Below are 20,121 nucleotides of genomic sequence, written 5' to 3' on the forward strand. Positions count from 1 at the left end.
GTGCCTTTGAGTGTCATGCAGCGGTCCTCGTGTTAATGGTAAAATAGAAAGAGGCAAATTTTTATCTACAGGGATCTCCCGATGGAACAACCTTTGTCACTACACAAAGCTAAACAAGACAAGTTTTAAGACTTAAGTTAAGGAGGAGTTGTGGGGAGGGTTGATGGTTCATCTTTAGGCCCTGACACACCAAGCCGACACTCGGCCGTCGGTGAGCATATGTCACCCTTGTCAGTTCAGTTTTGGCTTATTCAGCATGTTGACTTAGCGTTGGCAACATTGGTGATTGAAATCTCTGTGATTGGCTGTTCAGCTCAGCGCACGAGATGAAAAACAGAAGTGAGGAAAGTAAACAAAAAGCTACAGTAAAGAGGGAGTGAGGAAAAAAACAAACGTCACTGTTCACTGGCACACAGTAAATATACTTTATTCTTTTAACATTGGGCTGTGTTGTTCATGTGCTTACTGGCTAACTAGTGTCAAAGGTTTTCCAGTTTCTATTTTTTAATAATTAGAGACTACCGCAGTCTGTTGGTGTGGAGAGTTATTTCCTCTCACGCAAGTACAGAACATATGAGGTGGTTGGCTGTTGGCTGTAGTCCTTGCAGTGTGTTCAAGTGCAACTTCTTGGCCGAGACATGGTGACATCAGCTTGTTCTCTGAAGTCAGTCTGGTGTGTCTCACTGTTATCCTCCCTGCTATCTGCAGGGTTTTTGCTTTTCAATTCCAAGTAACCTGACTTCTTGAGATAAGGATGAAAAGAGGCTGAGGAAGGAGCAGTGTGCAGAGTTGAGGAATATAAAAGCTTTCAGTGCTGATGACATCGTTAGGGAAGTGAGAAAAAACTTGGCCGCATTTTAAGCAAAACAAAGATAATCTCAGGGTGTTGACGGATTAGGAAGAACATTTTAGAAACACTGGACAGGCGTTCCTTTTGATTCATTACTCAACGGGAACAAAAAATAAAAAGGAGGGGTAGCTGAGGGGTGTGAGAGTACGCACTGAACTCAACACAATCAAACATGAATGAAAGAATGCTTTGCCTTCATGCTAACGTGTTGCTCTACTTATCAACCTGTTGCTCTCACCTGCATCCAGCAGCTTCTTCACCACTTGGAAGTTGGAGTGCGACACGCTGTAGTGCAGCGCCGTGTTGCCGTTGCCGTCAGCCATGTTGACAATGTGGCGTAGCACGGCCGGCGAGATGGCCCTGAAGGCCCCCAGGTAGTCCTCCACCATGGCCGCCACTGCCGCCTTCTGGCTGGACACACGGAACCACTCGTGCTGCACCGTGTTCAGACAGGCTCTCTGAGGAGAGGGAGGGGGGCTCATTAGTGATCATACACAGCATCTGTGCGGCGTTGTGCAGGGATGCTAATGTGGGAAGGAAGTCCATGCGACCCAAATTTAAAGCCACTATGTTAAGAATTACACAATTACAGACTGTGGTGGTGGTCGTATCAAACAGACACTGTGGTACACACACTGCATGCTGCTGAAAAGAGGGGGGACAACTTCCTCACCAGATCTTTACTGCTCACAGCTTTTGGGTCACTGAGGTGAGTTTTGAGTACGTTGCTCGCAGCCAGCATCTTCTCACTCAGCTCATACCTGTGAAGACAATCAGACAAGATTACGTAAATTATCTGGAGTGTTTGAGATGAGACTGAAGGCAGATTTCCAGCTCTGATTAAACAATAATATTTTTATTCTATCACATTAATGATCTGTGGTTCCTTAGATGTCACACATTTTTAAGAACAACCTGTGCTGCTATGCTTCTACTCTTCATTAATGTTGTTTGCAGGTAAAACAGGTCTGTTGTCTTTACAGATGTTTAAGTTTCTTGTAGTTTATTTGTCATTTGGGATGAAAGCAAACAAGTAAACATGGCAACTGCTGGCTCTCATGCTCGGTGGTGGAAAGTAACCAAGTACATTTACAGAAGTATTGTAACCAAGTACAATTTTGAGATACTTTTACTTTATACTAATACAAATCAGAAGTAAATATACTTCAGTCTTTAATACTTTTAATCTTAAACATAATCAACATATAAACAACTTCTATCAGCTGCAACATTAAAGTGATGAACACATCAATAAATATAATCCAGTAGTATAATATATATTATTTTCAAATGGGCCATTCTACATAATGAAAACTTAAACTGTTGGTATTTCAAGTATATTTTGATGCCAATATTTTTGTACTTTTACTTAATTTTCAGTGCAGGACTTTTACTTGCAACAAAATATATTTACCAGGGTGTCTACAGGTATCAGATGCTTACATTTAATGCTTTTTAAATTCCCTTTCAAGATTAATTTTGACCAAATTTAAGACTGACTTCTGGACAAACATTTTTCTAATTCAAGCATTTCAGGCAAAGCTCCTATAAACACATCTGGACACTTTAAGACAGAGCAGCTTTAGGATGTGTATCTTTCTCACTGGAAAGCATTATTCACATACTGTAATACCATACCGTAATAGTGATGCCCTTTGACCCACCTCTCTCTCATCTCCTGCTTCTCCGAACTTTCCTCTTCGTCCTTCTTCGTCACGTCCTCGGCTCCCTTGGGCTGAAACTCCTCCCTGGTGCTCTTTCCCTCCACGTTCTTGTATTCCTCCTCCTCTTCCTCCGACCCTGAGGAGCTGCTGTCCTCTGAGCTGGAGTCGTCGCTCGATGTCGTCTCATACCTGCTTCGCCATGAGGGGGCGACAAAAGCACAGAAATATGAAGACTCAGGTGTTTGTACTAAACAAGCTCAGGTTTCATAACATGTGGAGCGCCACCTGGATGTTAACAAGCTCCAGGTTAAAGAGGAAACAACATCAACACAGCAGCCTTGTAAAAATGTAAAACAACAGCACCTTTAACCTCACCTGGTAAAAAACTGATACATCACAAAATCACCAAGTTAAAAACATCGAGCTGGCAACTCAAATGCAAAGTAAATACAAATCTACTGATTATATAATATATTTTCTGACTCACCCTCCGTTCACCCCGACAAACTGCAGGTTCTTCTTGGTGCCGTTGGAGTCGGGTCGGCCATCTTTCTTCTTCATGATGGATTTCAGGGTGTTCTGGCTGCAAGGCTGACCTGATGGAGAGACAAGTGAACACAACGGGATAATATTTAGACACCGTGGTTGATCACAAAGTGCCAACATCAAGGTCAAAGTTACATCTATCTTTTTATGGATCATAAAAGTTTCTTTTAGTGACAGGTACATAATTTGCTTTTATATTACTCTTAATGAGAAAGCAACTGCAGCGGATTCAGTAAAATCTTATACAGAAAAGGAAACTAACACAAGAAATCAGACTGTTCATGTGAAGTGTAGACAGATTAGAGCTCACATGATACTGGAATTTTACCTGGAAAAACTGACATTCAGGGCATACAATTTAAAAATGTATTATAAAGATAAACATAACAAGGCTATAACACCAACATGAAGACTTTTCTTTTCTCGGTTAGAAGCAGAGAGCAGCAGAATGGCTGTAGTAAACAGTAACAATAAGAGAGCAAGAAAGCGCAGGTGGTACTGCGGGAAATGAATATTAAAAACTGTTTCCAATTTATATTTATTTTTAAAAAAATCAGTATTTTTGACAACAGTAAGATAAACAGATACTTTATTTATTCCCAGGGGAAAGCTCTTGTGTCATGGCAGCAGGTCATGAATGAAACCACACCGTTCAAACAGCGCAAAAACACAAAATATGATATCAAAACACAAGTACTCACATAGGAGTTTACGGTTAAAAAAAGAGGATGCACACAGTGTGCAAAATGGCCGTAATTATAAGCTAAAAGTCTGTAGAAAACTGTCAAGTCTCCAAACTCTTTGTCTCTTTTTCCTTCTCTTCTCTACGAAAGCCGAGAATGACCGTGCTTGCAGCTATTTTTTTAAATTCCCATTTTCTCGAGATCATGAGTTAAGCTGGTCATACACTGTACACTTTGTAGCAACTGATTTAAGCTGAAAATATCAGATGAAGGAGTAACCATTATTGATCAATGCATCAGACTGTACCACGGTCACAGTCTAACACAGGCAGATATTGCATTGTATGTTCTGTTAGAGATAAAATTCAGATCAATCTTCGTCATGTGTGGAGAAGACTAACCCCTTTGCAACTTCACAGACAAGTTCTTTTCTCTTGATAAATTCTCTCATTATCTTGAGAAATTGTCCTTTGCTTCGACAATCAAAATAAAACCTGATCTATCTTGAGATATTGAAATTATTAACTTGCAATGTCGAGAGAATGGCATTTAAAAAATTATTACAAGCACTCCTGTTCTCAGCTTCAACACTATTAATGCATTTTTTCTTCTTTTTTATATACAGTACAGGCCAAAAGTTTGGACACACCTTCTCATTCAATGCGTTTTCTTTATTTTCATGACTATTTACATTGTAGATTCTCACTGAAGGCATCAAAACTATGAATGAACACATGTGGAGTTATGTACTTAACAAAAAAAGGTGAAATAACTGAAAACATGTTTTATATTTTAGTTTCTTCAAAATAGCCACCCTTTGCTCTGATTACTGCTTTGCACACTCTTGGCATTCTCTCCATGAGCTTCAAGAGGTAGTCACCTGAAATGGTTTCCACTTCACAGGTGTGCCTTATCAGGGTTAATTAGTGGAATTTCTTGCTTTATCAATGGGGTTGGGACCATCAGTTGTGTTGTGCAGAAGTCAGGTTAATACACAGCCGACAGCCCTATTGGACAACTGTTAAAATTCATATTATGGCAAGAACCAATCAGCTAACTAAAGAAAAACGAGTGGCCATCATTACTTTAAGAAATGAAGGTCAGTCAGTCCGGAAAATTGAAAAAACTTTACATGTGTCCCCAAGTGGAGTCGCAAAAACCATCAAGCGCTACAACGAAACTGGCACACATGAGGACCGACCCAGGAAAGGAAGACCAAGAGTCACCTCTGCTTCTGAGGATAAGTTCATCCAAGTCACCAGCCTCAGAAATGGCAAGTTAACAGCAGCTCAGATCAGAGACCAGATGAATGCCACACAGAGTTCTAGCAGCAGACCCATCTCTAGAACAACTGTTAAGAGGAGACTGCACGAATCAGGCCTTCATGGTCAAATAGCTGCTAGGAAACCACTGCTAAGGAGAGGCAACAAGCAGAAGAGATTTGTTTGGGCCAAGAAACACAAGGAATGGACATTAGACCAGTGGAAATCTGTGCTTTGGTCTGATGAGTCCAAATTTGAGATCTTTGGTTCCAACTGCCGTGTCTTTGTGAGACGCAGAAAAGGTGAACGGATGGATTCCACATGCCTGGTTCCCACTGTGAAGCATGGAGGAGGAGGTGTGATGGTGTGGGGGTGTTTTGCTGGTGACACTGTTGGGGATTTATTCAAAATTGAAGGCACACTGAACCAGCATGGCTACCACAGCATCCTGCAGCGACATGCCATCCCATCCGGTTTGCGTTTAGTTGGACGATCATTTATTTTTCAACAGGACAATGACCCCAAACACACCTCCAGGCTGTGTAAGGGCTATTTGACCAAGAAGGAGAGTGATGGAGTGCTGCGGCAGATGACCTGGCCTCCACAGTCACCGGACCTGAACCCAATTGAGATGGTTTGGGGTGAGCTGGACCGAAGAGTGAAGGCAAAGGGGCCAACAAGTGCTAAACACCTCTGGGAACTCCTTCAAGACTGTTGGAAAACCATTTCAGGTGACTACCTCTTGAAGCTCATGGAGAGAATGCCAAGAGTGTGCAAAGCAGTAATCAGAGCAAAGGGTGGCTATTTTGAAGAAACTAGAATATAAAACATGTTTTCAGTTATTTCACCTTTTTTTGTTAAGTACATAACTCCACATGTGTTCATTCATAGTTTTGATGCCTTCAGTGAGAATCTACAATGTAAATAGTCATGAAAATAAAGAAAACGCATTGAATGAGAAGGTGTGTCCAAACTTTTGGCCTGTACTGTATATGCTGTACCGCTCCATCTAAAATCTCCTCTCCTGCAACATGAAAAAAGTCTCCTGCAGTTAACAGCGGCACAACTTCACCAACACGCCCGGTCAGTTCATTTACAAACAGCCCGATAACGCCTGAATGCCCCACTAAAGGCTCTCTGACATGATCAAGAGCTTTGGCACAGAGCAAAGTAGCCATTAAGTGTCCGTCTCACGCTCTTTCCAAAGCACTCTGTCAACAAGGAACTGCAAGTTGCCCCGAAGCCTGAAAGTATCTCAGTCATTTTAAACACAGGCCTCCGAAAACCAAAATACCAGCACAGAGCCAGAAACACTCGGCACATCTGCCAAGACTTGCCTCGAATCGAGGGGCCTCTTTCACTGCTCCCGGGGACAGCTGAGTGTGTGTGTGGGAGAGTGTGTGTTCATGTACCAACATGCATGGCAGTCGCATGTGTCTACACTGGCGTGTGCACGTTCGGTAGCAACCGAGTCGTTCAGCACGTTTCCTGTGACAGGTGGGAGTGTGAGGAGGAATCCAGGGTGGTGGTGATGTTTGTGGCCATGTTTCTGCCTGTTGCCTGGTTTACAGTGGTGGAATGTAACTGAGTACATTTACTCAAGTACTGGAGTTAAGTACATCATTGAGGTACTTGTGCTTTACTTGAGTATTTCCATTTTATGCTTCTTTCTGCCTCTACTCCTCTACACTTTGGAGGCAAATATTGCACTATTTACTGCACTAGATTTTTTAAATAACTTCAGTTACTTTGCAGATTTAGTTTATTAATACAAACTATAAATAAGCGTATAAATTAAGGTTTTAAAAGCAGGACTTTTATTTGTAACAGTATTTCTACACTGTAGTATTCTACTTTTACTTGAATGAAAGATCTGAATACTTGTAAGAATGTATGAAACCCATGAGGACATTTTTTAGCCCCTTCAAGATAAAAATAACCATGAAATTCTGCAGCTATGTCTAAACCCACTATAATATTATCATTCACCACTGAAAAAGTCCATTTCGTGTTCAGAGAATGCATTTCTACCGAGCTAACCAAACCCTCACGATCTGGCCAGATAACTATCACTGCCTTTCTGAAAAAGCATCTCATGTACACACTAATAACAGCCTTCAGCTCTGCCTTTCATTTGTTGGCTCCGTGCAGCTCCAAACTGGAGTTCAAAAATCAAACAATGACCAGTTTGTACGATAACGCAGCAGAACAAGTATCCCAAACACACAGAGACAAGACAAACGGAGGAGTTATTCAGTTATGGCCAGAAAGTCGTACCGTGTAGCGCTGTAGACATCTGCAGGTCCATACGGCTCTTCTGCTCAGCTGCACTGATCTGCTGCTGCTGCTGCTGCTGTGCAGGTGTGTTGGCAGGTTTATCTGCAGCAGTCAGGGCTGATGAGGTCTTCTCCACGTGTGACCGCTCTGACCGAAGCTGCTGACTGCTCTCTAAATATAAAGCAGAGGTAGACAAACGTCACAAGCAGAACAAGACTAAAAGTTTAATGTCATTAGAAAAGGTACTGTGAAGTTTCCACCACAGGTGTCTTACAGAAACGTTATAATGAGCAGGACCATGTGGGAGAAGTATTCAGATCATTTACTTAAGTAAAAGTACTAACAACACACTGTGAAAGTGCTCCACTACAGCCCTGCATTCAAAAGAGTCTAAGTGTGTGTCTGCAAGATTTACTTAAAATATAAAAATAACACTACTCCTGTAGTAAAATGTTACCTGCCAGTGATTTTCTTTTATATTTCTAGATTTATATCACTGCTGCATTAATGTGTATGTTGCATATTCTACACGATTAGCGTGGCTGTCCTGTGAGAACCACAAATCTCTACAAAGTCAACTTTTCAAGGTGTCAGAATAACTATAGAGCTTTATCCCTATCTTTATTCAAGAGAGTGGTCTATCAGTTTGAGAGCATTATTTATTGATTTCACGCTCAAAAACCCTGCCCTTGCACTCAAATAGCCTCTGCTTGCGCTTGGATCTACTCTGTTTCTGCTCAAACTGTGTGCTCGCACTCAGATACCATGTTGCTTGCACAGATTTCCTGCTCGAGCTTCGGCTTTTCTCTTCGCGCTCAAACTGCTTCTGTGCGCTCGCGGAATTTCTGCTCTCAGATTTCAGCCCTGCGCTTGGATTTTTTGTGTAACAGCCCTGTCAAAATCCCCCAATCAACAGAACGCCAGGTTTACTGTTGACCAATGAAATGATCCCTGCCTCCTTGCGGGCGCACTCGCTTCAGTATTAGAGCGTCCCGTCCAGGTGGGTGCTCTTTAACCGGGTTCACCCACTCCCACCCTCCAGGGCTTTATTAAATGTTCTTCCCTTGCTTCCTTTACAACTTTTGGAATAAAGGGACTGTTAATTTAAACAAAAAAATCCAAGCGCAGGGCAGAAATCTGAGAGCATAAATTCCGCGAGCCCACAGAAACAGTTTGAGCTCGAGGAGAAAAGCTGAAGCTCGAGCAGGAAATCTGCAAGCGACATGGTATCTGAGTGCAAGCAACATTTTATCTGAGTGCGAGCACACAGTTTGAGCAGAAACAGAGTAGATCCAAGCTCAAGCAGAGGCTATTTGAGTGCGAGGGCAGGGTTTTTGAGCGTGAAATCAATAAATAATGCTCTCAAACTGATAGACCACTCTCTTGAATAAAGATAGGGATAAAGCTCCATAAAAAACAGCCTTGTTTTCAGCTTTGTGACGATGCATTTTCCAGCTGATCCAGGAGGCTTTTTAAAGAGTTTATTTGGCTTAAAACATAGGGGAATTTTCTCAACACATAAAGGAACACTTCACCCTTCAGTTTATCACAAACATCCAACATCAACACATCTGAAGACACATGATTTTTACTGGATATTATGGGTATGAAAAACTGCAATCCGAAAAGCAACTAAAGCTTTCAGACAAATGTAGTGGAGTAAAACTATAAAGTTCAATGAAATAGACATACCCAAGTAAAGTAAAAGCACCATGAATTTCTACTTAAATCAATAATTTACCCCTCAAATGACCATTTGTATATCAATTACTCTGCCTGTATCATACTCTGCATTGTATTCATGATTAGAAAACTCTTTTTCTCGCATGCAAACATTGAACGAAGAATCCAAAAACAGAGAAATGTCTTGGTGTATTAATGTATTTAACAACAACATCCGTTAGAAAACTCTTGCAGTATAATCCAAGTCTTATTTATCCAGTCGTATGCTCAGTACCTCCAATACAGACAGCCCTTTCCGGAGAACTGAACAGGAAACTTATCTATCATCTCTTCAAAGCCAGACTCCATTGACAAAAACAGTAGTTTTACCTTGCTCAATGGGAGCTGCTGGTCTACCACTGCCTCGATCAGTTAGTTTGTGTTACTGTGTGACTTTGGTGAATCCAAACTAACACTCTAAACCACCACAGTAACACAGACAAACAGCAGACCAGCGGCTCCTGTGTTCAGCATGGTAAAATTACTGTTCTTGTCAGTGGAGTCTGGCTTTAAAGGACAAATTCAGCATTGTTCAACCTACAGTAAATTCTATTTCCTAGTGTAAACTGATCGAAGAAACTGACGTGAACAATTTTTCAAATTGGTCCAGTACTGAGCTACCCGGCAGCAACCAGCAGCAGCAGAACAAGCTGCAATGGAAGCACATGGGGCAACTGAACATCGCCACTGTATGTCCATTAAAAGTGGTTATTTTGACTCAGAGCAGCTCAGATATTTTCTATAAAGCCTGATTTATGGTCCTGCGTTAAATCAACGACGTACCTACGTCATAGGGTACGTGGCTACGCAGGAGGCTCGCCGTAGCCCCCGGCATAGCCTGACGTGCACCTCCCAAAAAATGTAACTACATGTCGAGGCGACGCAGACCCAGCGCAGACCGAGAGGGCTGTGATTGGTTTGCTTGGTAGCAACACATTTCCGGCTCCGTGTTTCCAGATTGCGCCATCCCCACCATCTTTAAACATCTTCTGTTGCGATGTAGATGTTGCAGTATTAACATACTTTCTTCGACATCCAACAACTCCAACTCCAGCAAGATTCTCTCTCTCTCGGTCACCATTGTTCACTGTGACCGGAAAAGCTGGAAGCTAAACAAAGAATCAACTAGAGACGACGATAATTCAGGAAAAGGAACGCAGCCCTCTACTGCTCTGGCGGTGAATTGCACCACGACGAAATGGAGTGACAGAGAAGTTTGAAGGGTTCACGACGGCGTCACGGCAACGACGTAGGTATGACGTAGGTACGTTGTAGGTATGCCCCAGGACCATAAATCAGGCTTTAGTGTCTGAAGTGTGTCTTTTCTTTTCACTTGATCCGGTCAGTTTGTTACTGCCTCCTTAAGCAGAAGTCTCTTTCTGAAATACCACGAGATGTCACTTGTTGCAGGTTGAAAAATGCCTAAATTATCCTTTAAAGAGAGCATAGATGAGTCTCACTTTCCTTTCAGAAAAGGGCGTCTGTTTGGGAAGTACTGAGCATAGGACTGGATAAATGAGACTTAGATTATACTGCATGACTTGTTTGTAAAGCAATGTTTTGATATAGTTTTGCTGTTGTTAAATTCAGTCACCTATTACTTCAATTCATCAAGAATACTCTCAGTTTTTGGATTATTCGTTCAGTGGATGCACACAAGATACTCAAGAAACTCAAATCCAACATAATAGAGGGTGAGTAACGGATATTCAAATGGTCTTTTGGGGGGTGAAGTATTCCTTTAAGTACAGTTCTAAGAGCCACTTAAGCACATATTAATAATTGGTATAAATGTGCTGATATGACACATAGGTTCTGCTATCATTTAAGTTTGCACAAGCGTTTCTCTATATTCTGAATAGTTTATAGTAGTGGACTATACTAAGGTTATGTTTATATTCACTTTATGCCAGGTGGGGTGCCATAAGGCCGTTTAGTGCGCATGACAAAAGGAGATTGTTGACAAAGCTTTGCGTTAAAGACGACTTCAAGTTTCCTTTTTGAATTCTCAATAAACCTTGTTCAGCTTTTTCCCTGCCTTTTGTGAGCACTGTGGATTGTCAAAGGAAAGGAACAGAAACACAAGTTGAAACTGAGACACCTCACAGACCAAGTGGCCCTGGCACTTTGGGATGTTGAAATAGCCACTATAACAGCATTCAGTAAATGTACTTGTTAAATTCCACAACAAATTTTATTCCCACTTAGTTTATTGTGTTCAGTGCTGTGATTAAACTGGCATTATTTAGTGGAACGGGAACTGCGTCTGGTGGTTAGTAACTCCACATTCCAAAAGAGGCCAGAAACTGACCAGAAACAAGCTCGCACTCAACACAGGACAATCGCCCTGCGTTCATGTGCCAGCCGGCATGAATGCGTGTTATGTAACTCAGAAGGAGCCATGAATCAGCATCAACAGTGAGGTGTTAGTGAAGGCAGGAGCGGCCCCGCAAAAACAACAAGAGGCCGATTGGTGCGACGTTAACTGGTTCCCGAAAAGAAATGAGCTCATTGTTGGTTCACGTCCAAAGCCCCCCGCCGCATTTTTCAGGGTCAGAGATAACTTTGGCCTGTCCGATCCAATCAGGACTCTCTGTAGACGGTGTGTGAACGCTCTAAACACAAACCCACACACACACACACACACACACACACACACACACACACACACACCAACACACACTCTCTCTCCAGACTGGATCCTCATCAGTACAGCTGAGACTGTGCTGGCACTCGGTCCTAATCTACATCTCAGTTTGTCACTACAGCGTTTTTAGTGTCCTTGAAACAGCCCTGAAAAAGTGCAATGAGAGACATTTTAACAGGGAACCACCACTTAGAAATCCATACATGCTATCCCTTTATTCTAAGATGATCCAAAAATGAGTAAACATGAACAACTCTCCCTAAATCATAGGCATTGAATGGTGAAAGATGTTACAGATGACAATGAGAGGGGGGTGTTGTTAGTACGTGGGCCAGAACAGGCCCGTCAAAGGGTCCAGGTCAGCCCACTGGATGACTCTGCACACCTAATACTGGTGCACCTATAAAGGCTAAGAGGTGCCAGGTTACAGGAGCAAGTTAAACAGTGAGTAGCTACTTCATGTGCTGCTTCAGAGGCTTCCCACCCTGACCAGAATACAATTCTCAGTAAAAACAACAAATACTTACTGTGGTCATATTTAAAGACACTCAACATTGTGCTAAATATTGTCCTTCAGCAGTTTCAGTACAAAAGAATCTGCGTCAGACTTCTATCTGAAAACATTAACCCTTCTGCTAAGGCACTGCCAAAACTTCAGATTTGTAAATGGTTTGTAAGGCTTAACCTGCTTCCTCAATTGCTTCCACTGTAGTTTTGTATGGTGCATTACTACACAGGAATGGAAATGCATGGAAAAATGCATGTAATGACAGCGAGTCGTCACTAAATGTGGAAAAACTTGTGACATATTGTTGAAAATGCACTTATTTTTCTTAAGACATCTCAGGCTGTTCTTCATGTTTCTGAATGTACTTCTTCGCAAACACAAAAAAGGGAAAAACTGGGAGGTGTTGTTATTTATAGGTTATTATGTAATGGTTTTACTGGTCCGGCCCACTTCAGATCAACTCAGGACTGCATGTGGTGCATGTGGCGTCTGAAAGCAGCACAAGAAAAGTGAGTTTGACACACCTGGCTTAAAGGCAGTGCTGTCATGAAACAGAGTAATATGTTGTATTACAATAATATGTTTGTCTTGTAGTACTTGAGTATTTTTTGGAAGTATCAGTACTTTACTTGAGTTTTTATATTTCTGTCGACTTTCACTTTTACTTAATAAGATGTATGCTTATACTCCAATACATTTCTCCTTAGCATCTAACTTATTTACTACAAAATAGGGAAGGCAGGAGGGAGGAAGTGACAGACAAATGGATGAAGGAGTGGGAGGGAAAGAAAAACTGGATTTTGTTCTTTAAATCCTTTAAGTTGTGGGAAAAAAATGTGCTTTTGTACAAGTGTAATGTACACTCAATTTTTAAGGAGGTGCACATCTTACGAAGAAATATCTTAATTCTCAAAATGACCAATGAATGCTTGTTTTTTTATTAACAGCATTTACTTGTGCTTTTACTTTCAATACTTGAGTAGGGTTAGGGTTAAAAATATTATCAAATTATATAAAATGTTATAAAATTACTTCAGATACTTAAGTACACTAAACATCACATACTTTCAGACTGTTACTCAAGTAATATTCTAATAGGTGACTTGAACTTTGATCAAAGTTGTTTTCTGGTAAGATATCTGTACTTTAACTCAAATGTGGCTTTCAGGTAATTCATCCACCCCTGGCTTAAAGTATACCCTTCAGAGTCTTGTGGCCCCTGGTAGTGCTTTAAATAATACTCCAAGAAATGCAGTTAAATGCAGAGAGGAAGACTGCAAGCTATTTAATATGCATGTAAATAATTGGCTTGATTTCTTTTAGAAACATGGGAGGAAGGCAATAAGCAACCGAAGAAGAAAATGACCCAAAAAATTAGCAAGACATTAGTAAAAAGAGAAAATTAAAAACAAGAAAATTAGTAAAAAAAAATAAAAAAATAAATAATAATAATGATAATAAAAAAGAGAGAGAGAGCGCTAAAAACAAACAAACAAACAAACAAAGGAGGAAATGACCTGGAAAGAGTGCTTAAAAATTAAAATGATTCTGTAACATCACTCTAAAATCTAATAATAATAATAATAATAATTTTTTACATTTTTTTTGCAATTTGTGGGACATTTATCAGTTGCTCATTCCCTTGTTCTCCCTGTCTTTTTGAGAAAGAATTGCACCAATTAGTTCAGGGAGGGTTCAAAGGTTTAAATACGTGCGAAAGGCGTCTGAAAGCAGCACAAGAAAAGTGATGTCGCTCCAAGTTTTAAAGGGTTAAAATACTTTACACAACTGTTGTTTGTTTTCAAGAAAACTCCATTGGACAACTTTAAGCGTTGCTACTTTTCATAGTGTAAAAAAGTACCTGAGAGTGTAATTGAGTTTTACTCAGGAGTATTTGCTCTGGCCTCAAAGACAGTGATCACTGAGATATAACACCTTATTACTAAAAACAGAATACTCTCTCAGTGTCTGAGCTTACGGTTTGCCTCAACCATGTTTAATTATAATAAGAGAAGACATATGAAACTAGTTTAATCTGTTGTGCAATAAACTGTGGAAGACAAAACAGACGACAAATCAAACTCACTCTTCAATCTTCCCTCAGGAACTAAATATATGACGGTCTGCTTGACAGCTATTATGCAAGATACTGTGAGTGTGTGTGATTCTGTGTGTACATTTTCTATTGTCTGCCCTTGAAACTATGCTTTAATTGCCTGGCATGACTTTCAGCCAATTATCCCAATCATTTATGTTTATGCAACACTTGTGAGCATGTGGAGCCATTAGCATCCTCAGAGCTGGATGACCTCTCACCTTCGTTTGACTGCAGCTTCAGGATGTCCTCGGTGCTTCCGCACTTCATGACCGAGTTGATGGACGAGAGTGTGCTGACCAGCTGACTGTTAATGGATCCAAACTGGGACTGGGGCTGGCCGAAAGCGTCTGCAAGCTCACTGTAGTTCTCTGCCAGCAGCATTTGTTGCTCCTGCAGCAGCTTCTGCACCCTCTCGATGTAATGGTCCAGCCCGGCGCCCCCCTGCGCCTGAGCTTGCAGTGGCGCGGCCTCAGTCTCAACCTCCACAGTCTCTCTGACAGCTTGAGTTGGCTGGGAGGGGCCGCACGCTATGTTCCTGGTTTTTAATCCAACCAAGAAGTTCTCGTGGATGCTTACTGGTCCCACCCCGCATTCTTTGGTTTTAGCAGAGCTTGATTTGCAAAGGAATGACTCCACGTCTGTGGTGGTTCCAACAGCAATGGAGCGCATCTTTGCTGTTGAGTGAACATCTTTGATAAGTCCTTCCCCGGCAGCGACCGTCCTCAATTCAATCACAGCTGTGTTGGTGTGCTTGTCACACGTAATCAACCCCATATCAGTGAAAGAGTCAGTCAGGACAGCTGTTCTTGTGTTAGTGGATTTGCTCGCAACTTCAGTCTCAGTATTGGTCTGCTGAGTTGCTAACTCAGGAGCAGCCATGACACCGGAGTCCACTTTGCTGACATAATCTGGGTTAGTTCCTTGCGTCACCAGCGTCTTGATGGGACTAACGATCACATCCACTGAACAATCTCCGCAGCCGACTGATCTCGACTCTTTGCTCAGCTCCGTCATGGGTTTGCAAAGAGCCAAGCTGTCTACTGATTCCTCTGTGTTAACTCCCACCTCGCAAACATTCAGCTCCACGCCGACCTGCTGGTGGCGTGTCTCCACCCGTCTCCCTACACACTGGTCTTTTACCTCCACACGCTCATGCACCACCCATCTGTCCATCGGGATCTCTGGGCCTGTGCCAACACTCTGCACACTGGGATGACAGGACACTCCGACAGTTTGTTGAGTTTTAGCTGAGTTAGCATGGCTGATTTCCAGATGGTCACCCACTCCCTGGCTGCGCATCTGGACTTTGGCCTCCACACAAGCGTTGTACATCTCCGGCCTCGCCATCAAACCTTTGTCCGCTTTCTTCTTGTTTGAGCCACCAGCCGCTTGGAGCTCCAGTTTAAGCTTTCCCATCTCTATCTGGTGAGTACTTTCTTTCAGCTGCACCTCCAGGCGGTAGATCTTCTCCTTTAATGATTCGATGGTCTGCTGCTGGAGCTCGATCTCTTTCTCAGCTTCAGTGGTCATGCCCAGCATTGCCTCAGTCACACCAACCGCGGTGCTGTGCATTTCCTGCCGCTCCGTCGATACTCCAACATCCCGGAGACAATGTCCACTCGTCCTCCCAGTGACAGGAAGGTTGTTCATGTTTTCATCAGTAACGATGCCAATGGACTTTTGTTGAGTCTGGTTTTGTGTGAGCTCATGAGGCTGAGTTTCTGTCACATTATTGTCATGGGAAGTTTTCTCCAGAGCTTGGACCTCAGCAGCCAAACGTCTGAACTCCTCAAGCCGCTGAGCGCTCTGTTCCTGGGCTTCAGGCTCCATGATGTGCAGCTCTGTTTCCTTCTGGATGGGGCCCGGATTCTCCATTTGGTCAGCGCTGCCTACACTGTAGGAGCGCTTGCGGAAGCCACCAGGACCTTGATTTTTGGACTGAGCAGCTAATTGTCTCTTCTCTTCCTGGAGAACAGCAATCTTAACCTGTAAGATAGGAATGGTTTTCACCTGCTCCTCGAGCTCCTTCAGCTTCTTTAGTGCCACGACCATCTGCTCTCGGATTTGCTGAAGGTGTAATGGGCTGACGTTTGTCACAGGCGTGGTCATGCCGGAGCTCATGGGGCTGTGGCGGATGGAGCTGCCCATGGATGGCGGGTAGTAAGGGTTGTACTCTCCATTTGGGAGGTGACCATTGATGGGGAGAGCATGATGGGCGCTGGGGGAGATCTGGCTCGGGGCCATGGAGCCTGAGTAAGAGGACAGCGAGCTACTGGAGCCCATGCCGCCAAAGCTGGCAAGACGGCGGCGTGGCATCGGAGGCTCGCTGTGTGGCTGCATGAGCAGACGCTCCTGCTCGAGACGAAGACGTGTTTCCATGAGGGTCTTCTCCACCTGGGGGTTGTGACGAGGGGCAAACCTTGGCGAGGGAGGTGGCAGGAGCAGTTTCTGCTCCTGGATGTTCACGTAGGTTTGTTGCTGGGGGACTTCACAGGTTGCTCTGGAGAGGGTTGGGGTTGGTGGCGCAGCGACCTGGGGCCTGGAGTTAAAGAAGACTGGGGACTGCTTGTCGTCGCTGTTGGAGGATGACAGGGAGTCTGTAGAGGTCCATTCAGCCTGAGCGCTGCCCCCGCCAGTGCTGCCCCGAGGCACCACCAAGGGTTTGGCCACTTTGGGCTTCCTCTGGATACTCAGCTTCTTAATGGTGTTGCCCCTCTCGATGTCATCGACATATTTGAGGAAGTCCAGGTCTAGCTGATAACCGTAGGGTGTTTCAACATAGTAGGGGGCCACAGAGTCCTTCTCGTCCTCTGTGCTTGGGCATCTTTGTCCTCTTTCTGAAAAAGAGACAATGAGAACATGTTAATTAAAGGAACAGTGTGCAGGATTTAGTGGTGAGGACTGCAGATTGTAACCAGCTGAAACTTCTGACTAACACATCCCAAACATGAACTCCTGATTCTTTCTATGTTCATTGTTCAGGAGGTTTCAGGAGCTGAACTACCCGCAGGAGGTCTCTTTCTCTCCAAAATAAATCGCATCTGGTGATTTAAGCCAGTAAAAACACTGAATAAAGCACTTTCATGTTACAAATCATTGGTCCCTTTTACACTGCCTGTTCAAGGCCGAAGTTTCCCACCCTTATTCCGCCTTGTCGTTCTCTAAAAGATAAGACTGCATAATGGGAGAACAGATCTGTCCCACCTTTCAGCTGGCAGTGGAGGTAGTAACAGCACTGAATAGACATCTGTGTAAAAAGGACAGCCGGCAGAATGGCTGTAACATTTAGATGACGTGTTATGTGTTCGACCCAGATTTAAAAAGCAGCTAGAAGTAGTTAGCAGCTAACTTTAGGAAGAACAACAGCCACATATATTATGTCCACAAATTGGGTAAACACTGAGGTTCTGGAGCTCCTTACCCTCTGGGCAGAAGAGGAGATCAACTGCCATATAACAGGGATGGTAAATTATTGTTTTTGCCATGTTATGCCATTGTTAATGTTTATGTTGGGCTGCGAACGCATACGTTACATGTCACTCTAGAGGCTGACACTGTTGTGTTACATGTCACGCCTGTTGCATCTCTTTTGCTTCCGGGATCCCGGCATACTGTCTATAATCACACACTGATGATTTGGCTTTGTGTAAAAATGCAAAGGCGGCGCAAAGAAGAGACTTCGTAGCAGCCCTGTAGCACAACCTCTGTGTAAAAGGGGCTAGTGTCTCTCCTACGCTGTTCGGCATGTTGTGGATTGGCTGTTAGTCCTACACCTACTGATTTGTACTCATCTTTGTTCTTGAATAACTTAAAATCCAGACGTTCAGAAGGTTTTAACCAGAAGCTGAATTATCCACAGAGGTGTCCAAAACAAATGGACCTGGTGCTTTGATGGGGTTGCTAACTACAGTACATGAAAATGATAATAGCTCTATCTAGAGCCAGTGTGTGGTTTGTCTGTTACGGTTTTCTGTAGAAACACGGCTGTGCAACATGACAGACTCCTTGGACAATGACCAGCTCCCTATGTACACATGAACGGCTCATTCTAAGGTAGCGAAAACACAACGATTCTTATTTTCAGGTGATTGTCCACTAAAGAAAACATACTTATTATTAATCATATTTTATTTTTCCAATATAGACTCCCAAATACTTAACACTGGACCTTTAAGATTTTTTTGTAAAGGCTGTTACATGTCCATAAATGTAACACAACTTGCAACCAAACTATAACAACAATCTAAAAGGACGCATCAGTTGCCCTGAAACACCCTGAGTGTCAGGTAAAGTGTTAAGTGCTTCCTTGGCCGCTGACAATCGCCATAATTTGACAGTGCAAGTACAAACTCGTCTCAAGTTTCTCACATCTCTGCAGGAAAAGCGTGAGTGATAATCATTTTGGCAAGGGGTGGCTTAAGTCAGCCCAAAACTATGTGAGACGCAACTATGTGAAGCAAACACCAAATAGCGAGAGGCATTGTTAAAACTTCAAAATAAAAACAAATGTTGGCTCTCCTCGTATAATTCAGCCCTGGTGAGGTTTGTGGAAAAGCTTGTGACAGATAAACAGGCTGTTGTTGACAAAGCTTGGGTAAGAGAAGAGCCATAGGGGTCAAAAAACAGACAATGTCAATATGTTCTAGTCCAAAATCCATCCATTATGTCAACACTTGAGTTTTAACAGACACAAATGAGTCACATTTTGAGCACACAGTTTGAAGACTGACGTAAAAAAGCAAGCTACAGTGAATTTCCAGAGTTCATACACTTTGTACAAATCAGTCAAAGCTGCTTAAAGTCCAAACTCCTCTCCCGGTCAGAGTCTACAGAGCCGGTCAGCTCTCCGGGCCATTAGAGACTCCACTACATTCACACTGTGTTGGCTAAATGCAGCGTCTTGTTCTTGGTATGCCTGGAACTCTCACCGACTAAAGCAAACACAGGCTGGAAATAAACAGCCCAGCTCTTCCTCTCCAGTCCTCCCCACCAGCTCCGGCTAACTCCTTCTGCCTGTCAATCCTTTCCATTCAGCTAAAACAGAGGGAGGGAATTACAAGGCTTAAAAACCTGCTGCTGAAACCTCAAAGCCTCGTTGTTAAAGCTGCACTCACCTCAGAGCAGCAGCAGCACTCTCTCCATTTCTACTTTTCCTTCTTCTTCACTCCTTCTCTCTGCTGGACAGGATTTAACTGTACTGAGATCTGAGCTGTTTCTTCTCACTCTGTGCACTCTCTTTCTCAATCCTCTCTCCATATGGGGGAGAAAAAAGTTCCACTATTGGTGTAGCACTGCTGTGGCGCACTATTGGACAGCTGCCTCCTCCAATCCTGTGAGGCTCTGAGCCCACAGCTTCCCTACCCAAATAAGAGTCCTGTTATTCAGTCGGAGGGGAGGTGAACTCATGACAATAACAGCCTGTTGTTGAGACAAATGGCTCGTCTACTGTACATGTCAAACTTTCACACTCTGGTTTATACTTTGCAGAACGGAAACAGAGTGTTATTTACACGTTGATTCCAAATTGAAGGCCAGTGCGTGTGACTAAAACTCTTGATGCAGCTGACATTTATTTTTCAGAGGCAATCTTAAAATTTATATCAAGTAACACTGCAAGTAGCTTATTTGTTCATTTAATTTATAATATTTGGTATTGTTTAGTTGAGAAATTGTCAGAATATATTGAAAAATGCTTCTCAAAACCCCAAATATATTCCGTTTTATTCAATCTAGAGCAAAATATATCAGAAAAAAACAGCACACTTTAAATGCTGCTGCAAAACAAAAACAAGTCATTGAAAGATTTGGGCTCTGAGAAATTGTGATGCTGTTTTCTGGCTGTTTTGTGCCAATTAATTACAATA

At 42.8% G+C, this 20,121-nt stretch overlaps 1 protein-coding gene across 4 annotated transcripts in view; it reads right to left on the reverse strand.

Moving 5' to 3' along the window:
* kank1a (KN motif and ankyrin repeat domains 1a) overlaps positions 1-20,121 on the reverse strand; it is a 92,532-nt gene that overhangs the window by 3,512 nt on the left and 68,899 nt on the right. For 2 of the 4 annotated variants that reach the window (XM_078170508.1, XM_078170507.1), the window contains exons 3-8: positions 14,476-17,094; positions 7,283-7,453; positions 3,002-3,110; positions 2,515-2,706; positions 1,524-1,611; positions 1,089-1,308 (exon numbers count right to left, since the gene is read on the reverse strand). In XM_078170508.1, coding sequence (XP_078026634.1) covers positions 1,089-1,308; positions 1,524-1,611; positions 2,515-2,706; positions 3,002-3,110; positions 7,283-7,453; positions 14,476-17,094 — 3,399 coding nt within the window. Of the gene's footprint in view, positions 1-1,088; positions 1,309-1,523; positions 1,612-2,514; positions 2,707-3,001; positions 3,111-7,282; positions 7,454-14,475; positions 17,095-19,371; positions 19,527-20,121 lie in introns of those variants that run through there. The other 2 variants (XM_078170510.1, XM_078170509.1) reach the window with 2 other exon arrangements.

Source organism: Epinephelus lanceolatus, chromosome 9 (assembly GCF_041903045.1).
Source record: "Epinephelus lanceolatus isolate andai-2023 chromosome 9, ASM4190304v1, whole genome shotgun sequence".
Lineage (NCBI taxonomy): Eukaryota > Metazoa > Chordata > Actinopteri > Perciformes > Serranidae > Epinephelus > Epinephelus lanceolatus.